The sequence below is a fragment of the Schistocerca serialis genome, chromosome 4 (genome assembly GCF_023864345.2).
Source record: "Schistocerca serialis cubense isolate TAMUIC-IGC-003099 chromosome 4, iqSchSeri2.2, whole genome shotgun sequence".
NCBI lineage: Eukaryota > Metazoa > Arthropoda > Insecta > Orthoptera > Acrididae > Schistocerca > Schistocerca serialis.
This window is the reverse complement of record NC_064641.1, coordinates 876,268,252-876,281,871: the sequence shown is the minus strand read 5'-3', so window position 1 is coordinate 876,281,871 and position 13,620 is coordinate 876,268,252. Positions and strand designations below refer to the sequence as shown.

Sequence of the window (13,620 nt, the reverse complement as noted above, 5' to 3'; positions counted from 1 at the left end):
AGACATGGACGCATACCTTCCCTGTCCTTCCCCACCCCTATCTTCTGCTCCATCTCTAATACTCCTTTATCAAGTGGACGTTAAACCCAAGTAGGTTTGAATTCATGCAGATGCCGTAACGCCGGAAAAGTGAGCCAGTAACCAAAACATTGTGTGCAGCTTGTGCCCATTTCTGTGTTGCTCATTGAAATAATAACGTAAAAATGGTTACTTGTGTTGCCTACGAATGCATTAACGGAAGCAGAAAGTCAGCTGTTACTTTCCACAGGTAAATGCTGTGGCAAAACAAATAATCCTGGTTTAAATAAGGACTGTGCGCTTCAATGATTTCACTCATTGCCTTCAAACTTTTATGTTCACAATACATAGCTTCCTAAAGGACAATGCAAGGAAAAGTTTGTGGATCGAGACATTGCGACGAAAATACTGGAAACCAACAAAATGTAGTAGAATATGTTCAGGGGCTTTCCGAGAAGCTGTCGATCATACGTCACTATCAAATGTTCGCCTCAGAGACGGCGACGTGACGTGCATTTTATCATCGTTTCCCTCGTACCTGCAGAGTGTACGTTGCACTAGATTTTTGTACGGCACAGTTTGCTAACAGTATAATTCTATGTGGTACTGGTGTGCCATGCATATTTTTATTTCATTGTTTACGTTTGAGACAATCCATTGAGTGAATATTGTGACCAACAAGCGATCATTTATTTAAAATGTATAACATAGACTATGAACTTTTTGTGCACATGATTGCTGTGCGCTGTTGTCAATTATTGTGTTAGAAAGTTTTTGTGTTTCTTGAAAAAACATCGCCCCCTTCCCTGGAATTTACGGGAATTAGATGTGTTGTGTATGCAAATGTTGTATCAACTCCCTCCAGCGACCTGTCAGGGCCTCAAGGCCTCATTGCTTCAATGCTACGATGCGTCGCGTCGCCGCTGTTACCCGTGCCAAAAGTGGACGTACTGCCTAATTGGTAGGTGATCAGAATGTTCTGGTTGATCAGTGTACGTGATTGTCAAGTTAAAAGATGCCCATTTTCAAAGTGTGTAAGTCTGCTGAGAATCGATTGGTATATTCTAATGTGTGTAGGCTACGTGAAGCTGTCCAAAAATACAGGGTGTCCGAAAAGACTTTCGCTGATTACATAAATTGATAACTCAGGCTGGAAGTAAGATACAAATATGAAACTTGTGTCGAATTGTTTACAACTATCAAAGTTTTTTTTCTGTTTTTGGATCACAGTACGTAAGTAGTGGATGAGGTGCAGTGCCCAAGAAGCCATGTTAACCAATCAGGAGAAGGCACATTGTGTCCTGTGGTACCATGAGACACTATCACCAACCACAGTGCAGAGACACTTCCAGCTAACATTTGGAAGAAATCCACCTGATGTCAAGAGCATTATAGCCTGGTATGAGAAGTTCAAGAACACAGGATCGGTTGCTGACCTTCCGAGGTCTGGTCGACCAAGAACCTCAGCAGAGTGGGGTGGAAGCTGTAAGGCAGTCTTTTCTGCGAAGTCCGAAGAAATCGGTGCGCAGGGCCTCACGTGAATTACAAATGACGAAAAGCTCTCTCCATGACATTTTACACAGACGTTTATTGTTTCGTGCATACAAAGTGCAAATCGTTCAGGCCTTGTTGCCCAATGACAGTACACGTCGATATGACTTTGCGGTCGAAATGCTATCACGTATTGAGGCCGATGATGGTTATCTTAAACGATTTGCCTTTTTCGACGAAGCGACCTTTTTTGTCAGTGGAGTAGTGAATCGCCATAATCTGCGCATTTGGGGTTCACAACCCCCTGGCGAGGTCATGGAGTACACCAGAGGCAGTCCAAAGGTGAATGTTTGGTGCGCGCTATTGCACGATCGAATTATCGGGTCATTCTTCTTCGCTGAGGCTACCATCACATCTGCAGTGTATCTGGACATGTTGTAACTGCATGCTTTTCCTCAGCTGCTTCAGCATCACCCCGATGTCTTGTTTCAGCAAGACGGTGCACCGCCTCATTGGGGTTTGGACGTCTGTGTCTATCTCGATATGACCTTTCCTGGGCGATGGATTGGTCGTGATGGGACAACGGTTTGGCCTCCACGCTCTCCTGACATAAGCCCATTAGACTTCTTTTTATGGGGTTATGTCAAGGACGAGGTCTACCGAACACGTGTACCAGATCTTGAAACCCTGTGGCAACGGATAACCACAGTCTTTGAATCGATCCCTCCAGTGGTGTTGGCTAATGTGTGGACGGAAACTGAATATCGCCTAGATGTGCTACGTGCTACCAAGGGTGCTCATGTGGAAGCTTACTGATGTGTGAAAAAACTTTGATAGTTTGTAAACAATTAGACACCAGTTTCATATTTGTATCTTACTTCTAGCCTGAGTTATCAATTTATGTAATCAGGGAAAGACTTTTCGGACACCCTGTATTTCTACTGCTGTTTTCTTAGCACGTTGCGATGAGATGACTAGTAGACACAAGCTTCGTTTATAGCAACATAAAAGTGATTCCATGGTTAGTTTCACTTCATGTAATAGTTAAATTCATGTGGTACACAACGGTATCTGCTAATGCCCTCAGAAACTGCCTGGCAGTGGAAATTTCTGCTAACATCCTGTTATCTGTATTGGGTGGTACTGGTTTAAGATTTATTGCTCAAAATGGATGTACAAAACAGCTGTGTGTGTTATTGTAATGTTGTAGTAGTTACAAATAGTGGTTTGCAATAATCATGCAACTGCCATCCAGTCTGTATATGAACTCTTAGTCCTCCAGCCAGACAGTGAACTATTTTTGGTGTAACATTGATGTCTACTGGTAGTATTAAAAATAACATAATTGCATTATATGCCCAAATTATTACAATTTCAGGCCGAAGGACTCGAGCATAACCTGCTGAATACATGCTGTATAATTGGGCAAATGTTGTAATGTTACAGATTCCAGAACAGAGACGTGTTTTGCAGAAACCATCGCAGGAGATCATTCCACATATAAAACATGATGAAGAGATGAATAAACAGTCAACATGTTTTCAATAGAGTAAGTTTTACAGTGGATATCACACAAATTGCGCAGGGTTTCGTCCCGTGGATCTCGTGGCTTAATAAATTTATATGACAGAGCATCGTTAGCCTGCCTCACACATTATCTGCTACTCGTGTCGGTAAGACTTGTAATAAGGGGAGGGGGGAGAGGTAGATGAGATTAAGCTTTTAATTGAAACATAGGGATTGATGACATTGACGATTGGTCCCTTTTGGTTCCAACAAACAACTACGAAGGACAGAATAGAGATGGGCACCATCGTCCCAGAAACGATAAATTTATGGAATTATAGATGTTTTAACATGAGTCGATACTTTTGGAATTTCATGAATCTATTTGTTGTTTTGTGTTGCCAGAAGATAGTGCCATCAATACACACACCACGATGACCCTGCTGCTCATCTGAAGAGAAAATTGAACACTGTGTGTCAAGGAAACAAGCAGTACTGTAAGAAAATAAAGCTTCATCAGCAAATAGGCCGTTGCCTCAAGAAGCAAACTATTAACTTTAATTATGTAAAGACGGCACTGCAAAAGAAGAACTATGTGGATGAAGAAGGTATTTCAGTGCTGAAAAGGTTATCAGGATAAAGTGAACAATTATTGTCATGTCAGTCTGCAAAGACTACAATTTCTATTGTTCTAGATAGTATGACAGAGCTTTGAGGTCTTCAGCTTTAACGCTTAACTTTTGATCACAGAGAGCTTATGATTACGTCTGGGTCACATTTGACACTTCTTGCCACTTCCTCGAACAATACGTAAGTGGTATCAAAGTGTGGATGGGGCACTTGTATTCACAAGTGAGGCATTTGAGCTTTTAAGAGAGGAAGCGGCCTCAAGTAGTTCACACTATCCTGTTCTTTGCAATATGATAATGAATGACAAGGCAATAAAATAGCTTGTGGAATTTGAGGGTCTTAAACACTTTAGCCATGTTGACACGGGCTCTGTTATTGAATAAAATAGTTTACCCTTAGCAAAAAAGGTAATGGTGTTCATGCTTGTGAGCATAAATGGCAGCTGCAAACTGTCTGTTGGATAATTTTAGTTGCAGGCATGAGTGGAGCTCAAAGAGCAAATGTGGTGGGGAAATACATTGTTCTTGCAGAGTCTGCAAGAGCCAAAGTTGTATCTTCAATGTGTAAAGGTGCTTTGTCAAATCTTGCCATGGGAACTGCTCTTGTTTATCCTCTGGACCACAAATTTTATATAGTACTTTTAAAGTTACTGATATAAACAATTAAGTCTCACTTTTCCTTGATCTATATCATATGCTTAAGTTGAAGATCATTACGTCAGGACACAAAAGGGATTTAATTGATTCTGATGGGAACATTATTTCACACAGTTATACTGAAGGAGTACACAGGCTCCAGGAAAGTGAGGGCGTTCGTTTACCCAATTACTTACACACAAGTCCCAATAACTTGTTCAAGAAGAAGACGAAAGCTTGACTAGCTACTCAGCTTTTCAGTGATTCAATTGCTAATGGTCTGGAGGAAGCATCTTCCTTAGAATTACCAGCTTCTGCTGACTGCAGTGCTACTGCCAAACTTAATACAGTTAGGAATTGCCTTCTTGGCATAATGAATTCAAGGAGCATGTTCCAAAGTAATTGGAAGAAACCAATAAATGTTGCAAACTGTGAAGAAGTCAGCAAATTCCTCACTGAATTGAGCCAGTACTCACTTTCACTAAAACTGAAAGGTTCTGGTGAACTAATCACTCAGTCAAATAGGAAAACTGGTTTTGTTGGCTTTCTGGTTTGCATTTCAAGTTTGCAGCATCTTTATGCTCAATTAATAGAAGGAAATTTATGTGCACCTGTGCTTAAGTATTTGCCCATATATAAATGTTAACAAGATCATTTGAAAATTATATCATAAGCTCACGTGGATATTGGAAGAACAATCCAACTGCCAGACAGTGTACGTCAGATTACAAAAAAAGCCTTGTTAAACATAAACTAAGACAGTCAGGGGAAGGTAATGGTACTGAACATGTTCATATACGAATTCGTACAGTACCAAGCACCGTCACACCTGTAGAACGTATGAACGTGATAAGAGACAGAAAGTGTCTAATTTCAGATAAGACTGACAGTATGGTTAGTCATGACTAACATCTCCAGCAGTAATTGTCTGATGTTTCTCTGTGTGTTGCTGTCTATGTAGCTGGTTTTGTTGTTAGATATTTAGGACAGAAAGTTAAGTGTGAAATCTGTATGAGTGCTCTGTGAGGTGATGGTAATCATCTTTCCTTCTCTATTACACAAAGAAGGACTCATGGTGCACTTGTTATGGCTGCAGATAAATTAAGTTTTGAGTACATGCACAATATAATCAAGCTTTTGGTTCTTCACATGAGTGCTCACATGAAGGATCAGTTGCCACTGGACAATCATTTTTTGTTACTTTTAAAAGCAACTGTTAAACGGTACCTAGAATCTAGAATTGCCCACGGGGTGAAAATGCAAAATTACTTTGTCCACATCAACAGAATTCGACATAAATACAAAAATCTTATAGTATTCCAATATCAGTAACAGATTTATGAGAGAAGGTGATTCCATTCTTATGGACATGACATTTGTGCAGTTGGAAGTGTGTAATAACACGAAAATAAAACAATTTGATGTTACAGATGTAACAAGTTAGTGTTACAGATGTACCACAGCCATTCAGTTGATAGTGTAGGACAGAAATCATATACCTAAGAATTTTTAAATCATTGTATAGTGACATTTATGAATCAATGAACAGCAATCAGAAAACAGATTTATTTTAAAACGTTTAATTTCAGTCGAGCGAATGTTAATCCTTCTGGAGAATCTGTGATAGGATCCTGTGACTCACACACGACTTCGAAAATGTCAGTTTCATTAATATGAATCTTTTCTCACCATACAAATTTATTGCCTAGTTTGTTAAGGAATTGAACTAAAATCTTTTTTCACATTATTCACTTGCAACTGGCCCAACAAATTTATGCAGATTCATCGTTCTGATTCTAGTTTAACATTAACACACTGACAAATCATCAGGGAAAAGTTTTCATCACTGAAACTGATAATGGAAATATTCATGGATGCATCCTTTTCAACACTGTGATCTGCAACAAGTTTATGAGGTGGAAGTGTGCAGCATCTTCCTCAGACAACTTATTGAAACAGTATATATCACAGGGCTTCGACAACTGTGGACTTGAGGTTTGGAAAAGGACCGATATTGCTCCAATGATGCTTTCGCTGATCAGCATACATTTTCACGTCATCTGCTGGAACTTACATTAAAATCACTTATCAGTTACGGATTTTGCACATTTTACAAAAGTTAGGCAACGAGTAATTAGAGTTTGTCTAGCTATCACGCATTGCCACACATGATGTTTCAGCAGCTCTTTTGTATGGAGTATACAAAAGAAATGCCAGTTTATCACAAGATCATAGTCTTCCTTTCTGAAAATTATGTTGCCTACTACGTTCCGCTGTTTGAAATGTTGAGAGAACATTTCCACCACTTTAAGATTAGGAAATTTATTTTTTATGTTCTCAAATATTTTCTGATTAAAAGCATGACCACGTAGTACATCATGTTGTAAATAATCAAACATAACAGAATACGAAACTGGCATTGTAACTGTATTAGCCATTTCTGTGTAAATAATGATATGTGAGCACTCAGCACTTTATCCTGATGTGCAGTACTGAAGTTTTCAATGAAATCAATCTGGAGAACTTAAATTGTCCTAACTGAAAAATTTTACGCTTTTGTCATTTACAACAAAACTTCGCTTATTTTTGGCGAAACAGTAGATAAGAAAAGACTGTAATTTGTTGTCGAACAATTTGAAAACATCTGTAGAACCTTTCAGAATCACTTCAACTACTGACTCGTCATTATTTCATTGACATTATCTGATAGGTTCATCTGAACAAGAAGGCAATGAGTTCAGGGATTCCTCGAGCTTCTTTAAATTACCACATTTCTGGAATTCGCCAAATATGCAAGGTTTTATGCTGTGTAATTTTACAATATGTCTGCTTTTCCATAGAAAATTTTTGATACTCTTGACTGAGCTGGACAGTAGAAGAATGAATTTATGATGATAAGTGCAAATGCAAACATTTACTGGGCTTTTTGAAAGATACAAAGAATGGGAAAGCAATTTTCACATCTGAACGTTCCGTTTCGGGTAATTCTTACACTTAATAAAGGTACTGTCATATAGGGATACTTCTTTTGTTGTTTCTCTTTACAAAAAGCTGTTCTGTGACCACTATATTCTTTTTGCTGGGGGCACAATATGATGTATCAACATGTTCCCCAAAGTTAATGCTGTGCACTTTATGTCTTCATCCAGTGCATTGCCACAACTACTTTTTACCTTTCTTCATTATTATTATTATCTCAAACATTAGAGGAACATCAAGCATTACATCTGTAACAGCATTTCTTGCAACCATGCTGTTTTAAAATATTTCTTCACAGGAACTTTATCTATAGTAGCCACTTAAAACAGCATAATAATTTTTGTTTCATTAAATAAGAAATTATAGTTGCCAGGTAAACTTTTCCATTTAATTTGTTATGAATGTAGCAGTGAATGTGTTCCCAGAACTATTTTGTTCTCGTGTTTATAAAATGTAGAAAGTGTTTCCAAATTGTATGGAGATGAAAAAATTATTTATTATAAACACTCACATAGCAGATTAATGCATTTTGTACCAAAAGGTATTAATTTTTATCCACTCTGAGTAAATCTTAATCAGATCTTTTTCAGTAAGAATGTTCTCTATACAGAATTATGGTGTGAAGTATTGTACCATTTCATAAATTATACATTCGGACTTTTGAAGTGATATAAAAGATGACAAACTCCTTTTCATTTCAAAATAATGCATTTTCGTTCCACTTTTCATAGAATGACCCTAACTATGTTGCTTAGTAATTTTGTGAAATGAAATAAAAAATTTGTGAGAGAGAGCGCTGGAGTGCAAATAACATGTGTGATATCTGGTGTTGAAATTTCCGTTGACAAGCGTGATAACTGAATAAATCTGCTTTACTGAAAGTAGTGGTAACTTCAAAGCATGATAGGTGAGTATTCTGGAATATGCAAAACTAAATCACGAAATAGACATAATAAAGACTGACCAAAATGTTTCGTGAAGATAATATTATTTGAGAGAAAGAAAGGTTTTGCCTTAAATTAAGTGTACAATTTTCGTTTTAGTGGGTGTGCTTAAATATGCCTAACCTGAAACAATTTTCATACCATGTTTTGATCTGACTAAAGCCGCCATTCCAGTGATCACAGTCTGAAAACCGTTCATTTTGGTAGGCGCATGTAGTAAAACGATCGGAAGGATCTTCTTCTGTGAACAAATATTGCTAATAATGAGAGTTAAATTAAAGCATTTGGGTGTTTTGCCATGATCTAGGTATGCTTAACGAATGAAATTTCCAAACAGATTTCGTTCTCAGCTGTCTGATTATCAGTATTCGTCCCGGAAAGTGTGTCGTGTATAACTGTCATATATAACTGTCCATTCAATGACTGTAAGTAGAGATGGCAGGTTTCACTCTGAGATTTTGGGGTGGAACTCTTGTTTTGGGCACAAAAACATGGCGGCCTGCCACCCTCCTTGGCTTCAGCCAGTGCTTTACTCAGTACAGGTAACGCCATCATCCCTTATTTTAATCTCCTTGGTTAAATCCTAACCTTGCTTCCTAAGTATGTGAATTTCAGGTATTATCATCATTTCCACAATAACAATCTAAGCTGATGGTACTAAATAATGAGCGTTAAATGTAGTATTGATTTATGCTGATTACAAGATCAAAGATAACAATCAGCGGAGATTTGACTCAAGTAAGGGACTATTAATAATGGTTATTTTTGATGAACCGGAGTAAACAGAGCAAAATCACACCATTTCACTCAAGAAAATTTTGTAATTTTGTGCGGTTTGTTCCAGAAAAAGAAATGCCTTCTTTAATTTTTCAACGCAACGACAAATGAAATATAATTTAACTCCAATTATTTTACACAACACAGAATGTTAACCAGCAATATGTGAACATTTATGTAGCCTCATAATTTTATGAGACTGCGACAGCATATAATGATTTGTATTGTTTCTACAATGTCCCTATCACAACGCAAATCCATTTTATTGACACAAAACAAACGTTCGTACATTTTTCATTTAGTCCAACAGTCAGCGACGATCTCACATCTCTGCTGCAATGAAGGAAATTTCATGCGATTGTTTGCAAATAAAAGAAAGGCCTTCTTTAACTTTTAAATGCAACGACAGAGAGACGTAACTTTGTTAACACCAAAGACCATACATAACACAGAACTTAATCACAGTCTAATACTAACCGTCACGATACTGGCCAGGAAGTTACACCATTGAGTTTGGCGAGGTCTTGTGAAAGCGAAAGTCAATCATAATTGTTTACATTGGTCTACAGAATGGTTTTTAAAAAGGGGAGCGTCTGGAGCGCAATACATTGCAGCAACAACAAGAAGATGCCACCATACCCGTCTTTTTTAGGTTTCCTAATGACCCTAGGAGGTGTAAACCGCTGCATTACAGAACACTTGATTTGCGACTTTCTTGTAACATAGAGATGCTTACTGGAGAATGTCGTATTTTTAAAAAAATGCTAGTAAACAGAAGAACACCTGACCTTTAGCAGAAAGGCGTTGCAGATCTAATAAAAAACGTTAAGTTTTCTTCATTACACTTCCAGACAAATCAGTAAATGTGGAATATAGGAAATGTGTATGGGATGCAATACCTACATTGTTTAAAGTAGCAGATAAGGTAAAATAACTATAGCTCAAGGAAAAAGCACACAGATGCGATAATAAAGAACAGAAGGAATAAAATTGTTTCCCAACTGAGAAGAACCAATTCCGCAATTGTTGCAGAACCTGAGTCACAAATGGCAATAATCTTCAACACATTCACTTTTGAAGCAAAAGTAATTACATTTCCAAAAATATTTTTTTTATTAGAAAGTCGAATACATTGTAATACTATGCGAAACATTGGGTTCCCTACAAAGTTGTTACGTCTGTCAAGGATAAGAACGGCCAAAAAAATATATGTTCTTCTGATGAATTAAATATATATCATTGAGTTGTAGCTTATGTCACTGAATCAGAGATTCGGCTGTTTTTACATGTATTTCAGGGTCATTCATGTCTCTTGATAATTTACTAATGCTTGTACCACAAAAATTTGATAACTGTTTCGCAAATTCACTAGAAAAATTATTAAGTATGAACTTTGTTTTATGGCTGCTTTCTCGCCGCTTGGGGCGCTAGTGTAGCACCAACTACCGGAAGGTACCAATTTTTACAGCAGTGAGTGTCGCGACTGTGTATGTGACGTAATTTAATGAGACTACAGTAGCATATAATGATTTCGCATGGAAATGGAAATGATCGTATAGCACTGTTGGCCGGGAGGCCCCATTCGGGGGAGTTCGGCCGCCGTATTGCAAGCCCTTTTTAGGTGACGCCACAGCGGAGACTTGCGAGTCAATGATGATTAAAATGATGATGCAAGGCACGCAACACTCAGTCCTCTGCCGGGAATCGAACCCGTGCTCCCTGCGTGGTAGGTGGTAACGCTACCGCTACACTACGGAGGCGGGCATGATTTCGCAATGTGGTAATTAACAACCTGCCACTGCAACAGCTACATTGGTGCTGGCATACAGCATGTGTGTCCTCAACTGAAGGAGTGGGCTCTCCTCCGTATCATGTAGTACTCTCTGGCGGTAATGGCCACCGACAGCTGGCTGTGGGAACTGTGCAGGCAGTCAGAGGCCGTCACCAAGGAAGCAGTTCCATCAGCATTGCAGTTTCGTTCAGAGAATGGCGACCGCGGCCGGAATCCAGTTGCGACACTATTAGCTGACCATGACACTCTGTCACGCTCTGCCGTGTCTAACATGAGGAGATTATTAGCAAAGGAGAAAAAGACGTGACTGTTGCATGCAGCTGAGGAACCTCTGTGTTTTCAACAGCCACAAACTGAACCTGGTCACTGAGGACAAGAATCAAGTTAGTGTTCTTTATAGGGTGTGACAAGGTGTCTGACTGTTTAAATAAATGAATGACGTACAAAATACCTTTGTATTCTAAATAGGTTTACGTTTTGGTGCAGATGTCAGATATTAAAATGCAAAATTATAAATCATCAACTTACGTAGTCTCTGCACAGCTCCTACCACCAACCCTCAGTAACCATTGTAGTATCACCCTTTTCCTGTCACTTTTTCTCTTTTAGCACCGTGGATACTGTCCACACAACTTCGTACTTTAGCCAGATAAGCATTTCAAGCAATAATTTTAGAGTTTGTGTTGTGTTGTTAGAGAAAAATAGAATCAGTTTAAAAGTAATGCGAACACTCAAGCTGTACAGGTACACAGTGACAAATTGGATCTTCCTGATTTCGTTAGAAGCCAACCTCATGCGTCATCAACACATGATTGCTTTTCTGGATGTAAGTATGACAGTCGTTAACATTGTGAACCAACTGAGAATCTACATACCTCCAAATACACCTTCATAGGTAAATATATTCTAATTTGCAATAGTGATTTAAACTGTGTTCTTGATCAACATGCTGATTACAAATAACAGCAATACACCTAATTATATGATAACCATATCTGCTCCTCATTTCCACCCTAATGATAAAGCGAATTCTATACAATAAGTGGGAAATATTTCCTCTCAGTATGTATACTAGAAAGTGCATGGTTGAGTGACAGAATTTCCAATTAAAATTCTGTTTTTTTCTAGACCATTGGAACATGATTGAAAATGGTTCACATCACACCTCCTCACAGTTAGAACTTGATATTACTCTCTCTGCTGATCATGCCCTTAAAAAGACAAAAGCTTCTTATTGTGGCAATAATGTAAAAACTTAATTCACTGCCAAGGTTTGCATAAAATTATTTCTAGGTTAGTAATTAACCTGGGTTAGAGTTGCTGGAGCACACTTACTGCAGCCGAGCACAGGAAAACTTCTGCAGCCAGTGCACAAGACTGAAGCGACATGTTGCCTCATCATTCTCTTCCTGTGAATACTGCTGGTTCACTCCAGGTCTCGCAGTAGCTGCTTCTTGTCTGAGGCGGCCGGCGTTCGCATCTGCACCTCGTCTCCTTTCTCTCCCGTCTTCTTCTCACTCGTACACCTCCTCAGACAAGACCTCCAGCAGAAAAGCGCCGGGCCCGTGTCCCCTGCTTTACACTGTGAGAAGGATGCTCCAGCTCCGCACCTGTGCAATAGAGGATTGGATTTGTGGTATTTACCGTTCTCATGATAATGCTCGGATTTTACGATCTCACGATGTTTTGAGTGAACTGAAATACTGTTCTGATAGTTTCCAAATAACTCTGGACCAGATTTGCAGTTGTTTTCTCGTCACTTCGGCGTGCTATGTATTGCAGACATGAGTATTTACTTCTCTTTATGGGAGAGAATGAGAAACAGGAGAAATGTAAAAAGGTGGAACGAATGATGTAGTTGGAGATAAAGGAACAATGGAGGTTTAAATTTAGCTTAACGTTTGGAAGAATGACTGCGGTCATGTATAGCAATGAATGCATGCATAAAATGTATTGGCGTTTACATGTAAGAGCCGATATCTAAGCAAATCTGGACGTTCTGGTATCCTAACTAGATATCTAAGATATACAAGAGCCATTTTTTCAAGTGCCCCATTATCATCCGCCACGCTTTGTTTATGCCTTACTTCGGACCCTAATTATCTCACTCTCTTGTCCGCCGATTGTTGAGGCGACTGGCTCCTTGTTCTCCGCTGTGATTTTGTCTTAAATCGATTTAATGGCTGTAGAAGTGAGCTATGATCTCTAGAAACTGTGATGTTTATTACTGTGTACTATCCCGTTTCCAAACGAAACACGTGACTACACATAATACTGTGTATTTGAATTACGTGCTTTTCAAAATGTGCTGTTACCCATTGCTGAGTTATTCTCGCATTATTATATCTCATCTTGATGCAGGGTGGGGCAAATAAAAATGGCCTGGCAAGTGGATACGATTGGATGTCAATTTATGCATATACTCAAATGGTTCAAATGTCTCTGAGCACTATGGGACTTAACATCTGTGGTCATCAGTCCCCTAGAGCTTAGAACTACTTACACCTAACTAACCTAAGGACATCACACACATCCATGCCCGAGGCAGGATTCGCACCTGCGACCGTAGCGGTCACGCGGTTCCAGACTGAAGCGCCTAGAACCGCACGGCCACACCGGCCGGCCTGCATATACTCACATCCTGTCAAGTGCACACCACGTGCATGCCTCCCACGTGATTCACATCTATTTAGAGCGTAGTGCGGGCTGTCTCAATGTGAGTGGCGCAGTGTAGAGGGGACGATGGTACTCGCAGTGGAGCAGCGGGTGTTCATTGTGGAAAGTTACGTGACAAGTAAGCCATGGCAGTGGAGTGGTCAGTTGTTTGCTGAGAAGTTTAATGGTGTCA

General features: G+C 39.1%; 1 protein-coding gene across 1 annotated transcript in view; it reads right to left on the bottom strand.

The window, feature by feature from the left end:
* Window positions 1–12,207, bottom strand: part of LOC126474825 (uncharacterized) — a 158,849-nt gene extending 146,642 nt beyond the window's left edge. Inside the window, exon 1 of the mRNA XM_050102300.1 lies at window positions 12,108–12,207. Within this exon, the coding sequence (XP_049958257.1) occupies window positions 12,108–12,161 (54 nt within the window). The 5' untranslated portion in view covers window positions 12,162–12,207. The remainder of the gene's footprint in view (window positions 1–12,107) is intronic.
* Between the last annotated feature and the right edge of the window lie 1,413 nt (window positions 12,208–13,620).